Source organism: Eulemur rufifrons, chromosome 6, assembly GCF_041146395.1.
Source record: "Eulemur rufifrons isolate Redbay chromosome 6, OSU_ERuf_1, whole genome shotgun sequence".
NCBI lineage: Eukaryota > Metazoa > Chordata > Mammalia > Primates > Lemuridae > Eulemur > Eulemur rufifrons.
This window is the reverse complement of record NC_090988.1, coordinates 77,021,372-77,035,422: the sequence shown is the minus strand read 5'-3', so window position 1 is coordinate 77,035,422 and position 14,051 is coordinate 77,021,372. Positions and strand designations below refer to the sequence as shown.

General features: G+C 40.5%; 1 protein-coding gene across 2 annotated transcripts in view; it reads left to right on the top strand.

The window, feature by feature from the left end:
• DCDC1 (doublecortin domain containing 1) overlaps positions 1-2,793 on the top strand; it is a 376,416-nt gene extending 373,623 nt beyond the window's left edge. For both annotated transcript variants that reach the window (XM_069469763.1, XM_069469762.1), the window contains exons 35-36: positions 84-234; positions 2,666-2,793. In XM_069469763.1, the coding sequence (XP_069325864.1) occupies positions 84-234; positions 2,666-2,793 (279 nt within the window). The remainder of the gene's footprint in view (positions 1-83; positions 235-2,665) is intronic.
• The last annotated feature ends 11,258 nt before the right edge of the window (positions 2,794-14,051 follow it).

Genomic DNA, 14,051 nt, shown 5'->3' with positions numbered 1-14,051 from the left:
TTTTTAAAAAAGAGTTGATTCTTTAATACTTAATTATATTGTGACATTCTGTATTCTTACATGGCTGTCCCTTTGTGTTTCAGCTGTTGGATGACTGCTCCTCTCGTCTCAAAATGGCCCACCCAGCCAGAGCACTGTACACCCCAGAGGGAGAGCTGGTTCAGTCATGGGATGACGTAGAGCGAGACATGGTCATCTGCGCATCTATGGGGCATGGCTTTATAACCCAAAAAGGTAGGGATGACAGTTTCTTTTCCATCAAGTTTTTAAAGAATTAAAGCATTTTTTTTCTTCAAAGAGCTTATATCCCATCATGATGATTTCTCATGATTTTTAAATTATTATTATTATTAAATAATTTAATAATTATCCTCACCTATTGTGACAACTAATTGTTAACACTATTTGCCCTGAAGAATTCAATCCACTTTCAGTTAGTCTTGAGCCCTATATATGGGATGTATTTGTAGCAGAAATACTAAGAAAGCCCCATTTGAAGGTATTCCCTTAGTATGAACCCTAGGGAAATTGAGGCTCCACTGACTTCCTACTTTTCTAGTTGTTTCAAACTTAATGTTTTATTAATAGTGATTACATAGTTTGCAGATTTATTTCTTTAGTAATAAGTAAATATATGCTAGTTTTATTATCTTGTCTATTCTTTGATCATTTTCCTTGATAAGTGACAGACACCGAAAAGAACATGTATTTATTATTGAATGAACTCTTGTCCTTTATCCTATTCCTGAGGAATATAAAGCCCCCTTCTAGGCAGGTATATGTTAGCAAAGACATAATTTTCAGGAAATTCCAAAGAACATTGTTATCACTTTAAAGGAAATTGAAAGATTAGGAAGTGAATTATCTGGCATCCTTATAATAATACCACTGGATTTTTTCTGTTAAAAGGTCACCATAAAATTATTACCACTATGTTATATGTAAGGTAGGTAAACCAAAAACTTTTAAAGCAGTTGCAATCATATCTTTATATTTAGCACATAAGGGACAAACGTAGAGAAATGAAGACCAAAAAATAGGGAGACAAGGATGTATTGGGATGCCTGAGGGCTGCCACAAATATTCCTCCAGCACCATCCTACATCATGCACGAGGCTCCAATCTTTGTGTTCTGCTGTCTCCGTCACACCCCACTATCCATCACCCCAGCTCTTAGTGATCTGCACTGCATGGTTACTTAGAAGAACACACCAATGATAGGGTTCTTATCATCAGTATTAGTTAACAGCTTTCTGTGTTCCCAAAGTGCATTGCCTCTTAAAGAAAAATAAGCCAGGCTTCCTTTCTTAAAAGAATTTTCAATCTAATTGAGAATATGAACACACTTGAAATGATTACAGTACAATTGAATAGTGAGCAACCAAGTGGCATGGTAGGGGCTACTATCCCAGTCTCTTTATTCTGTATGCTTAGTCTTTCCTGTTCTCAGGATGGGCCTCAGTTGCCTGTACTCTGCCCTCCTTGCCACATTGTGATCATTGAGCCCGTCTTATAAATAAAGCTAAACATGTTTCAGGAAAGCTAGCCAAAAGGGTATCCAAACCGCAGAGAGAGATGTAGGCTGCTTTCCCAGAAGCAAGCCTGTTACCAATAAAAACTGTGAAGAGAAGAGAAAAAAATTAGAAATGTAAATATTACTCTTTCTACCATTTTCCTCCATGTTAGTTCTGTAAACCTTTAACAAGGCTAGGTAGACAAACGTTCATTTTTATTCTGTAAACACATGGATTACTATGATGTGAAAGTTGATTCCTTTCCTATGAAAGTAGCTTCCCCATATTATCTTCCTTGTGAAGGATTTGTAGTTTTCTCCAACTTTCTAAATTCCTTCCAGTGAGTGAATATAGGTTCTAGGAAATCTGATTGCAGAGAGTTTGATTTAGTTGTTCTTTAGGAACTTACTTTATGGTTGCCATATTATTGTTTTTTTAAATAATTAATTTAGAAATAATCATTTAGTGGAAATCTAAATATTCAGAATGCTTTAAAAAAAAAAGAAAAGCTAGAACTGCTACTAAATGTGTGTACCCATTAAAGGACATTTAATTTATTAGTTATTCCACTCATGATTTTTCTGTGACCTACTGGCTTAAATATGTACTAAGAAAATAAGGTAGACTGGGAGTTTCAAAACTAAACATTCTATAATATTTTATGTACTATAACATCAAAAACATTTAGCATGTGGAAGTTAGTCATCAAAGAATCACATTGGGCTTTTGAAAAATGAACTTGATTTGGAAAAACAAGCCAGATGCTATTAGAATGGTTTCTTTCACACAAACCCCCAACAAAATTAAAAGAGTGCTTTATGATGTTTGCCATAAAACCTGAACACTGTTCTCTCTGCTGTGCTTCCTATCTTTTCAGTGGGTTCAATTTTTAGACCACTCCTAGGTTAGCTTCCAATTCAGGCTGTACAGAAAACCTGGAAGGGAGCCCTCTCTAGCAACTTCCATTCTCTAGAAATCCAAAGAAGATTAACACATATCTGATGTAATAAGCAAGTCAAGGGTGTAATGAGAGAGTCCAGGGTGGGAGCCAAGGATTTCTGGGGGATCTTCCAGTTTATAATCACCTTGGACTTTTAATTATTTTCTATAAATACATTGACTTATCTCTCAATGTATTTTTTTTTTAACAGAGTTAAAGCAACAATTGGAGGTCAGAGCAAATTATGCCAGAATCCAAAGGCAGCAGGGCCCACAAGCCACAGACATCGTGGTGATGCCATCCACAAAACTGCTATCTCTGGTATATCTCCACAATTAACTCCTATCAGAATCATCAGATTTTGTGCTATGTTTTGCTGGTATAGATGTGCACATATACTTGTATGCTTGTTATGACATGATGATCATTTATTCCTTTTATTTTCATGCGGTCTCTTTTAAACATTGTTACCTTTTACATAAAGTGGCATTTTATGCCTCAAATCTATTCTTGGAAATGCAACAAAATTAGACATAATAATGCCAATAAAATATCTTAGGTGCATTTTCTTCCAGGAAAAAAATAGAAACTATATTATTGAAATATAATTTCACAGGGTCAAACAGCTTACATATTATATATAATATTTTATAATACGATAGACTCTTTTTGACCACTTATTATATTATATATAATATTTCATAATACGATAGACTCTTTTTGACCACTTAACACTAAATTTGCCCCCCACTGACATTTTCTGACTCAATCACCATATTTTTAAAACCTCCATTTTAAAATCCTACATTTACTGAATAAAACTGAAATGGCTGGTGGCCACCAAATGCCACATGAATTGATCTTTTCTCCTCCAATTTCTCTTCAATTTCACCTGTAGTAACAGTGCAGGACCCTTTGTGGGGTACAGTTAGATGTTGTTCATGAGCTATGAAGCTGAGCAATTCCTGGCATAGTGTCAGAAATCAAAAGTCATAGACTAAGTCCTCAATACAAAAACTTAGGGAAAGGATATATGTATTACTTGAAAGAAAAATCGTATGAGGGTTATTTTTTAAAAAGGGGTGGAGGGAGATCCTTAGCAGTCTTAGATATCAATCCTACAGGAAGAGAAGAATTTACCTGCTAATTTCTTCCTGAGTAGAAGAAAGAACCGTTTTTCAAAGCATTGCAGTAACAAATCGGAGTTTGGTTTCTGCTTCTGGTGGAAAAATTCCAGAGAAATGCTCTTCCTCCCTCTTGTCCTCTGAAAGCCACTCACAGCTCTGTCTGAATATAAATTGCAACCTGGCTAGGTGTGTACAGAATGGCTCAGCTGGGCTCACTCCTCAATCCTCCACTTTAATGTGATGCAGGAAGGCAGTATATCATGTCTACTGAAAGGGGCTCTTGGTAATCACTGCAAAAGGCCTGGTATTTACTCCCAGTCTGCAAATCAGTAGGGCTCCATGAATAAATTCCTACTGCTTCCGACACCACTAAAAGCAAAGCACATTGAGATGAAATTTCACATGTTACATCAACAGCAATTTGCCCTTTTACAGACATTTTCTCTATGTGTAACAATGACGTTAGAAATGTGAAAGTATTCCAAAGCAGTTTTGTGCCACATAGGAGAAAAAGATTGCATGTGACTTCTATTTTGTTTTTTCTTTTTCAACAATAAAGCCAAAGCAAGAAGCGTTAAGGAACTTGCTCCCAGTCAGAAAGTGAGCCAAGAAGACTCTTACCAGTTGGGCCTCTCCCTAGACTGACTTGATCACAATCCTTACAAAGACAACATTATTTTCAGAATTCCTTGAAAATAAAGGCATTTCTCTAGGTGTAAAAGTACGTATCATTTTGCTGCCAGGGAAAAGTTGATTTTGCTATGAAAATGGCATAATTTCACCCTGGATCAAATGTGCAAATTCTTGTGAAGTCTTCGCTCTTGCATGTGAATATGCCTGAAGCGAAAATTGGTAATATCACACAACGCTGTATCAAGCACCAGGAGACATAAGGCAAAAGTCTTAACTGAACTTTTCTATTACCAGTAAATGGGATTTTAGATGTAATATAACAGTCATCAACACATCACATTTTACCAGCAAGGCAACAACACTTACTTTGTGGACGACAGCTTGCCCAGGGTATCTCGGTAGTTCATAGCCACTTTTAACTTAGACTAAGAACAGACTTGCTCTTTCCTTGTTATTGACCCCCATCTTTGGTTGGCTGAAAGGTGGACTGGGGAACAGTTTCTCCACCTTCTGCAAAGACTATAGGATAAGACTATTGCAAGTCTGTGCAGCCATCCTAGGCTTTTAATAAACCCAGTAATTTCCTTTGGGGACATGTTCATCAAATTTGAATCAGCCTCATATATATAAGTCAGATTTCAATATTTTTCTATCAACTGAAACCTATTTATTATTAACTACTAAAACAACTATCCCCAAGTCCATGGCCTTCTCCAGAAATTTATTTCCTGCTGATTCACAAACACCCTTAAGGTGATCCAGATGTTAATCATCAGTGTACCAGCCTTTGTGATTGTCCTCAGGAGAACTGGATTTTTCTGCCCACCTCTAGCTTTTGTTCCCTGATTAAGTGTTGGGGTGATGTTGCGTGTTTCTAAGCAAGGTAACTAAAAGAAATATGCCTGAAAGTTTGGCAGACTTTTTGAGATTAACTGGCAGTACTTATAAATTTATACATTTGTATATTTAAATAAATATATTTATATATTTAAATAAATATTTATATATTTTATCTGGGCATTTACATCAGTTTTGTAAAACAGGACACATTAGTAATAATTCAAAATGCAAAGGTAGCTTTGAAGGGTAATAATCCTGAATTTTCGTTTTTTTCTTCATTGGTCATAGAAACTAAATATTGTTTTGTTAATCAAGAAAACAAAGCAACAATCAATCAAATAATAACAAAAAAATAAATTTGTTCTCTTTTGCCAGAGAATCACTTAGAAATTGTGGCCAGTGGCAGTTGCAGCATTTGTGAGCTAACCTTCAATAATAGCCCAGGTGTGCTGAGTGTCATTGAGAGATTTGTGATTCACCATGGCAGCAATTTTTTTCTGGCATCATTTGGAAGGGAATGATCAAAACACACAAGTCTGCGTTATTCTAGATCATCACAAAATCATATGCAAATGTCCTCAGTTAAGTGAAATTTAGACTCAACGGTTATTCTCAATTGCTTTTATTAAACCTATGTCTCTGATTCTGTCCTGGCTCAGAACACATCTCATACTCACCACCACCCACCCTAGACTAGGAAAGCAGAAAGAAAGCAGCACTTTTGTTCTTAACACAATACACTAGAATTCTGCATAAATGGCACGCTTTAGGTCCGCATGACCATGAGCAACTGCAAAGCAAGATCAACAAAGACCACTCAGGCGAAAGCTGATGAAAGTAAATGGACTGATCTCGTAACCGTGGATATTCAGTGGGTGCCTATTGCCAGCTGTAGCATTTTCTAATTCTACGAGCCTGTAATATGAAACTACTATCAATAGGCTGTCACCCCGTAGCATATGTGCAAATAGAAATATATGAGGAGAGAGAAGTGCTCATGCCCACGATGCAACTGTGTTGGAGGAGAGAGGAAGAAAGGAGACAGGAAATTTTATTTATATGGCCAGCAAAATGGTGATTCTGCATTGGAGGTGCTATCACTTATTGTCTGTGGTATCCCTCTGCTGGCTTGCGGGTAGATAGAAGGTTCAGTCAAGCTGCTGGACCCATTAGGTCGTAGCCTGTCCGTCCTATAAGGTGAAGCTTCAAACTTGGGAATTGATATTGGGGTTTTAGCCCAGGTTCAGATGCTCAAGAATGTCAGCTCTGTCAGACCAACTGAGGCAGCTGTGTGGTTAGTCTCTAAGTGCCACCACGGGCAGCTGTGTTTAAAGGAAATTGCCCAAAGCCACACTGTGTTTAAATAACCCTGCAGACTAAGCTAGAGAGAGGTGAAGGAGAGGAAGGAACCTCCCAGGGCTCCTAGGTTAGTGCCCTCAAAAGTCTAAGATTTGATTAGATCTCTGTTCTCATTTCCATCACTCTTTCCCATCTTCCCTCCCTTCCTCTTCCTCCCTGCCTTTTGGCCTTTTCTCCTCAGCTTTTCCTGCTTTTCTACTCTAAGAGCCTTTAAATCACATCTTTCATTTAAAAATAAAAATCCTTCATGAGACAATTTGTGGATTGGCAAGGGATGCTTCCCTAATATGATTCTCAAATTTTAGTGCACAAGAAACACCTAGGGAGCTTGATAAAGCACAGATTCCCAGGCTTGACCCCGGCAGTTGCTATAATCTGTGTGTCTCAGGTGGTGGAGGGAATCTGCATTTTCACTGGTACCTGGAAAGAAGTGTGGTAGCTGATTGCCCTTTGAGAAACTTGGCTGGAAGTTTTGGTGTGTCAGGACAGCATCGTTTACTATCAGTGGGGCATGGCCCTAGCCATAAGTGCAAGAACATTGTCTGTGCTTTACCCTTGTATTCAAGAACTACACAGACAACCAAGCGTTTGTTGTGTGTGTGAGGGTTTGAGTCTAAGTGTCCTCACATTTTCTCATCACCATTTCCTTAAGAAATGATGGAAATGTTCTTGAGTCAGGACTAACCTCCCAGAGATTATAGCTAGGACCTAGACATTAGAAGGCTAAACAAGTGAGTCTGAGGTGCTGAAACTTTCCATGTTAATTAAGCAGCCTTTGGTACTGATAAACTCTTGCTTTTTGAAAGGTCATAGGAATAATGTCAATGCTATGGTACATCTATCAAGGAGCAATTTTGAAGATAGGATGGGGAAAATAACCAGCTTCCTGGAGTTTTCTTGTTTTATATGTACAAAGAGGGGGAGCCTCAGAACAAGGGCAGGATTCCTATTTTCCATAGTTGCCGTTTCGACAATGAAGGAGCTGCTTACTCGGGGGAAGGCTAAACCTCTCTGTTCTGTTTGCCCTACATCTAGTTAAGGTGTATGTCTGAGCCACCTGCATCCCTGGCAGGCCCATCTTAGAGTGGGAAAATCCACACGATATTATTCTAGTTTATTAATAGTAACAAGTACTCTTAGAAAAATTAATTTTCAAGATAGTTCTCTTGCCCCGCAAATGAAATCCATATAGGTTGAGAGATAAACACTTTTCTTAGAAGATAGAAATATAAAGAAAATTAGTTTTTCAAAGATCTATTTTATGTATGTAGCCCTGCTTGCTCATATGTGCTCACTTGCTTGCGCGCTCTCTGTCTCTCTCCTCTCTCTGTTCTAGATGCTGGCCATGCAAAGATGAATGTAACAGATGTGATACCTATCCCAGTGGGGCTCATGCTATGTGTTGGGGGGCACACTCAGAAGTTAAGCAAGCATATAAGATAATTATATGCAATAAATGAAATAATTATAAATTATTTTAAGTCCTATGAAGGAAACCAAGCTGAGTTAGAGAATAACTGGAGGGGCGGTGGGGGAACTTACTTAATGCATGACATACTTAAAGACTTCCATGAGAAAGTGACATTTGAGCTAAAAGAGAATGAATCAGCCATTCCAAATGGAAAAAACCTGGTGAGGGTCTTGGCAGGGAACAGAATCCCAGGCAGAAGTAACAATCAAGAAAGAGCCTGGCATGATCGAGGTACTGAAGGAAGGTCTAAAATAGCACTGTCTAATGGCTGGGCACAGTGGCTCATACCTGTAATCTCAGCACTTTGGGAGGCCAAGGAGGGAGGATCACTTGGGGCTGGGAGTTCAAGACCAGCCTCGGCAAAATAGTGAGACCCCAGTCTCTACAAAAACTGAAATGACACTGTTGACAAATAGAAGTATGATGGGAGCCACACAAGTAATCTGAAATTTTCTAGTAGCCACATTTTTAGAAAAAGTAAAAATAAATATGTGAAATACATTTTAATACTGTATTTAACTCAGTATATCCAAAGAATTCTCATTTCAACATATAGTCAGTATAAATTATTGAGACATATTTACTTTGTTGTTGTTATTCTAAGGTTTCCATATCCTGTGCTGTAAGCAGCACATCTCAATTCAGAGTAGCCATATTTCAAGTGCTTAGGAGCCACTTTTCTTCAAAGAACGAATTCACTTTTATATTAAAAAAGAAACAAAGGGACCAGGACTGTTCTGGGTGCTGGGCATGCAAAGGTGAGTGCAGTAGGTGTGGCTGCTTGGGTAGGCCTAGAATGTTGGAGGAGCAGGCGTGAGCTGAGGTGGGAGGGGTGAGAGCCTTGTCGGTAATGCTACGGAGTTTGATTTTTTTTTTTAAGTGGAGTGGAAAGCCATTAAAGGAAACTAATATGAAAGTTGGAGCAGATATAGTGTATTAAATTAAACTTTTTCACATTACCAGTTACAGAGACATACTCAATTTATCTCTGGTGATGGAAGTGAGGAGGCACAGGCTAGCCCAGCAAACAGGCTCCATGGCAGTCTCTGTTCAAGGCATCTGCCTGTCTGTGTCCCAGTGGCCACCCCAGTGTTCTGCCATTCCTGCTCTTGACCTTCCTGTTTCTCGTGCTTCTTGCTCCTCCTGTGAATTTTCTACTTCTCCACGTGCTCTTCTGTTGTCCACTAACACATGGCACCTGCCCACTCATGGCTACTGCTGCTTCATGGCTGTTTCCTGCCTTCTCTTTATATTTCTTTTAGCTCCAGGGTCACTCTACCATCTGAATTGCTTTCTTTGTGTCTTCTAATGGAAAATTGAATGGCTGCCTTCTATTCATTCTTTTAGATTAGGATGTCAGAGATACAAGATACAACGCATAGCTCTCCTATATGAGCAACATTGCAGGACGATCTTTCCTTAGGACACTGTGGATGTACATGGTTGGCACTTGGGGATCCATGGCATTTTTGGTGTAGTCATGGAATTCTGCCATTGTTATGGTTCTTTTCTACCTCTTCTTTTCTACCTTTTCTACTGAGGGATGAAATTAGCAATGGAATAAGCTAGGCTGTCACTGTTCCTATTCACTCAGTGAGAGGCTTGCCCTTGGATGCACTCTCAAAACTGACCTTGGTGATATTTGCTAAGCAGCCACCGTGAACTTGAGGTTAGAATCTGTGACTTTGATTACAATATCAGGATGGATACCAACTGGACTCTTAAGTAACACTTCTTATACGAGCAAGTCTGTGTGAGGAAGTGGATCTTGCAGAGACTCCCTGGCAAAACTCAAGATTCTCTCTGACTGGCATCTAGGAAATTTTGCCAGATTAATTCAAAAGCCAAACCCTTTTTCTCAGACTTCTTCTTCCCTCTTTAGTGTAGTCATTTTGGCAGAATAAATCCCATGGTGGATTTGATTTTTATTGCCCTCTCTTCCATAGCGTCCCCTCTCTGAAGCCAACCTGGCTAACAGCTTTCCCAGCGTTGAAATGTGAGTTCTGCTCACCAGGCTTGACAGTAGTCTTCTGTGCTTGAGTTATAAATCCTTGTTAGGCTCCAGGACACCCATGGAGGGGTATTATCTGTTAGATGACACCAGTTCCCATGAAAATGTTGATGTGGGCCACATCTATACGTTTAATTAATGCAATGTCTTCGATCTTCAAGAGGCTTCTCGGGGAGGAGTTCTCACCGGCGGTAGGGTAAGCTGCAGCAGCAGCACCTAACAGCGTCAACAGGACTCTGCACTCGGGTCCTCTGTCTCACTTAGGAAATGATTCCACAACAAAGGTCGATTTCCATCTGCACCAACTTACAACTGTTATTATGAGTAAAATAGAATTCATCTGTGGGATTTTTTAACTACTTCAAAGTTGTTTATTACACTATCTGACTTGAGACCACTGCCATGGCTCACATCAATCATTTTCTAACCAGCCATTGTGCACGCCACCGCTCCAGCCTTGCTCCTCTCCAAGTCTGTCAGAGTTATAGCTAGAATGAAAATCACATCATGTCACTCCCTTGCTTAAAGAGCTTCAGTGGCCCCCTGGTTGCCATCAAAATGAAGGACAGAGTCCTCCCCGTGTGCTCAAAACCCTTTGGAATCTGGTGCTCCCCTAGCTCTGCAGTTGGGTTGGGTTCTCAGCCCTTTGCTCCTAGGGCTCTACCCATCCTAAACTTTCCCCATTCCCCCATCGTGTGTTCTCTCTTACTTCCGTACCTTTGCACATTCTCTTCCTACAGCTCTCTCAGGAACGTTTTCCAGACCACTGCCCACACCTGACTGTGTGGGGAATTTCCTTCCCTGGCTTCCCTGCGCCTGTTGCCTACCCTAATTGTAGCACTTCCACTGTGGACATCCTCTTCTTCCCACTGGCCCACAGACTCCTTGAAGTAGGGCCAGCTTGTTCAGACCTGTATTCCCAATGCCTGAATATTCCTTACTACATAGTAGGCATTCGTGAATATTTTTTTGGTGAATGTGAGATTTAAGGTAACTTGTTTGTTTAAAAAAGTTTTATTTTTTCATTTTGTTTAAACCATGTACTGAAGTAGCTGCTTTTTAATGTAAGTAGTACATTGAATCAGAGTTTAGCTTTTTGTAGAACTTTCTTCTCCTCACATACATTATCACATCAATCCATAGAACATCACATTGTCTTCTTATAAAACAGTTCTGCACTTGTGGAAAAGACAGTATAGACTGACTCAATTCCCTGTGTCAAAAGGCAAACTAGAGCAATATTGATTATGATCTCTTCTTTTCCAACTGTAACTTTCAGAACACTCCAGTGGAGTAGAAAACACTGTTCCCCATCAGAGCCCAGACAGACCCTCTGCTGCAGGCAGCCTGGCTTGGAAGGGAAGACATGTCACCCCCTTTCACAGCATGATGATTTGTGGCTGAGACGGGAGAGGCTGCTCTCTGAACCACATGCCCCCTGGTGCAGGCAGGCTAAAGAAAGATGAATGGCATTATAAGACAGACATCTGAATGTTTCGTATTAAATTAGTCCCACAGAGCGCCCAGAATTCTCATTCCATAAATCACTAAGTAAAGTAAACTCACTCCTACGTTAGATTGCTGTGACTTTGGCCTGTGGTGTCATAGATAATCTGAAAACAGTTAAACATTTGTCTGAAATAGTAATAATTTTCAGCATATTTACTCAGTGGCATAGAGGTGACCCAGGCTGATCTCTGCTGCCAGAAACAGCATGTAAATGGGAGTCAGCCAATTTAGGAGATTTCCAGCAGGAGTCACTGCTCCTCACACCCCCTCATCTATGGTGAAACTGCCACAAGCTCCTTCAGGAGCTGCTAGGTCCTGGGGGCCCAGATGAGTAAATGTGCCCCCACTCTAGAATAGGTACAAAAGAGCACTGATGCACCCCTGTCCCTTCAACAAATTGCAGTTACAATTCAAAATCCACTTTAGAATACACTTTCACCTTGTGTTGGTCTAAGAATATCCTTGGCTTTATTCTGCTTCTTCCATTCCTGAGCTGACACTGGGTGTACTTGGGATGCTTAATAGCATGGATGAACATTGGACTGGGGTTCATGAGACCATCCAATTCAATGCTAACAGGCTGAGGGACTGCCTAAGCTGCTGCTTCCTCTCCTAGAAAATTACAAGGACAGGTTCTTATCTTTAAAGTAACATCCAGCTTTGAAAGTCTGATTCCAATTCAGTGCCAAGATATGATTGGGCAAAAAGACTTCTGGTCCGGGCGCGGTGGCTGACGCCTGTAATCCTAGCACTCTGGGAGGCCAAGGCAGGAGGATCGCTGGAGGTCAGGAGTTTGAGACCAGCCTAAGCAAGAGCAAGACCCTGTCTCTACTAAAAAAATAGAAAGAAATTATCTGGACAACTAAAAATATATAGAGAAAAAATTAGCCGGGCATAGTGGTGCATGCCTGTAGTCCCAGCTACTTGGGAGGCTGAGGCAGGAGGATCGCTTGAGCCCGAGAATTTGAGGTTGCTGTGAGCTAGGCTGATGCCATGGCACTCTAGCCTGGGCAACAGAGTAAGACTCTATCTCAAAAAAAAAAAAAAAAAAAGTTCTGGCAGCCTGAATTCCAGCTGATTCCTGAAAGTCCATCTCCTCCTTAGTAGGGCCTTTCTACGGGTGTTCATTAGGATCTGTATCCAGGGTCACCTTCACCCTTAGGAGCCCAATTTGAATTTCACCAGAGCAACAGAGAGAGGTCACATGGCTTTGTGGTAGCCAAGGACTAGAGGTAGCTCTTCCCAGATTCCTTGACTTGGAGTCAAAGGCCTGGATTAATTCTTGCCTACTGCACTTGGACAAGTCCCTTGAAATAATAATCAAATGAGATCATCAGCATTGAAGGAGAAGGACCTTACCACCTGTAGAGTGTCTACATGTGCCAGGCACTATGCCAGACTTTTACATCATTATTGTCTGTTTCATTCAATGCAGCCATCCTGTGAAATAGATATTTCTTCTACTAATTTTACATTCTACAGATGGAGAAGCTGAGCTTCTGAGAAGTGAATTATCTTGGCCAAAGCCACCAGCCAATAAATGGCAGAGCTGGGATTTGTACCCAGATCTGCCTAACCTCAAAGCCTGTGCTTTTTCCATTATACCACCCTAGAAACGCTTTGTAAGTTTTCAATGCTGTAGAAATGTCAGATGTGGTTATTGGTAATTCTAAAGATGAGTTCACTTGATGCCTTCAAGGAATCATTTTATGGTTTAGTCACTGCCTGCTTGGTTGATTTTCCTGAGGACAATTAAGTTAAGCAAGGTAAGCTGCACTTGGATGCCTAACCAGGGTGAGACGGGTAGTGCCCTGTGCATGGAAGAGGTCTTCATTCTCTCATTAGGACACAGCAAGCCAGCAGGGGGCTCTAACTTCCCTACCCCAGTGTTGTATTTATCTGTGTATTAGTTTGCTAGGGCTTATGTCTTAGTCCATTTTGTGCTATTATAATAGAGTTCCTGAGACTAGGTGATTTATAAAGAAGAGAAATCTATTTCTTACAGTTCTGGAGGCTGGAACATCCAAGATCAAGACCAAGGCACTGGCATCCAGTGAGGGTCTTCTTACTGTGTCCTCACATGGCAGAAGGTAGAAGGGCAAGAGAAAGCAAACCCACTCTTACATGCCCTTTATATAGCAGCATTAATTCATTCATGGGGGTAGAGCCCTCATTACCTAAACACTCCTCAAAATTCCCCACTTCCTCATACTGTTGTATTGGGGATTCAGTTTCTAACACCTGAATTTTGGAGGACACATTCAGCCCCTGGCAGCTACCACATCAAAGTAGCACAAAATAGGGGGATTAAACAACGGAAGTTTATTGTCTCACAGTTCTGAAGGCTAGAAATCCAAGATCAAGGTGTCAGCAGCACTGGTTCCTTCTGAGGCCTGTGAGGAAGAATCCCTTTCCTGCCTTTCCTTAGCTTCTGGCGGCTTGCTGGTGCTATGGTTTGAATATTTGTGTCCTCCTTGAATTCGCATGTCGAAATCTAATCACCAGTGTGATGGTATTAGTAGGTGGGACCTTTGGGAGGTGATTAGGTCATGAAGGAGGTGCCCTCATGAATGGGATTAGTGTCCTCATAAAATAAGCCTAAGAGGGCTGTCTTGCCCCATCCATGTGCGAAGACACAGCAAGAAGG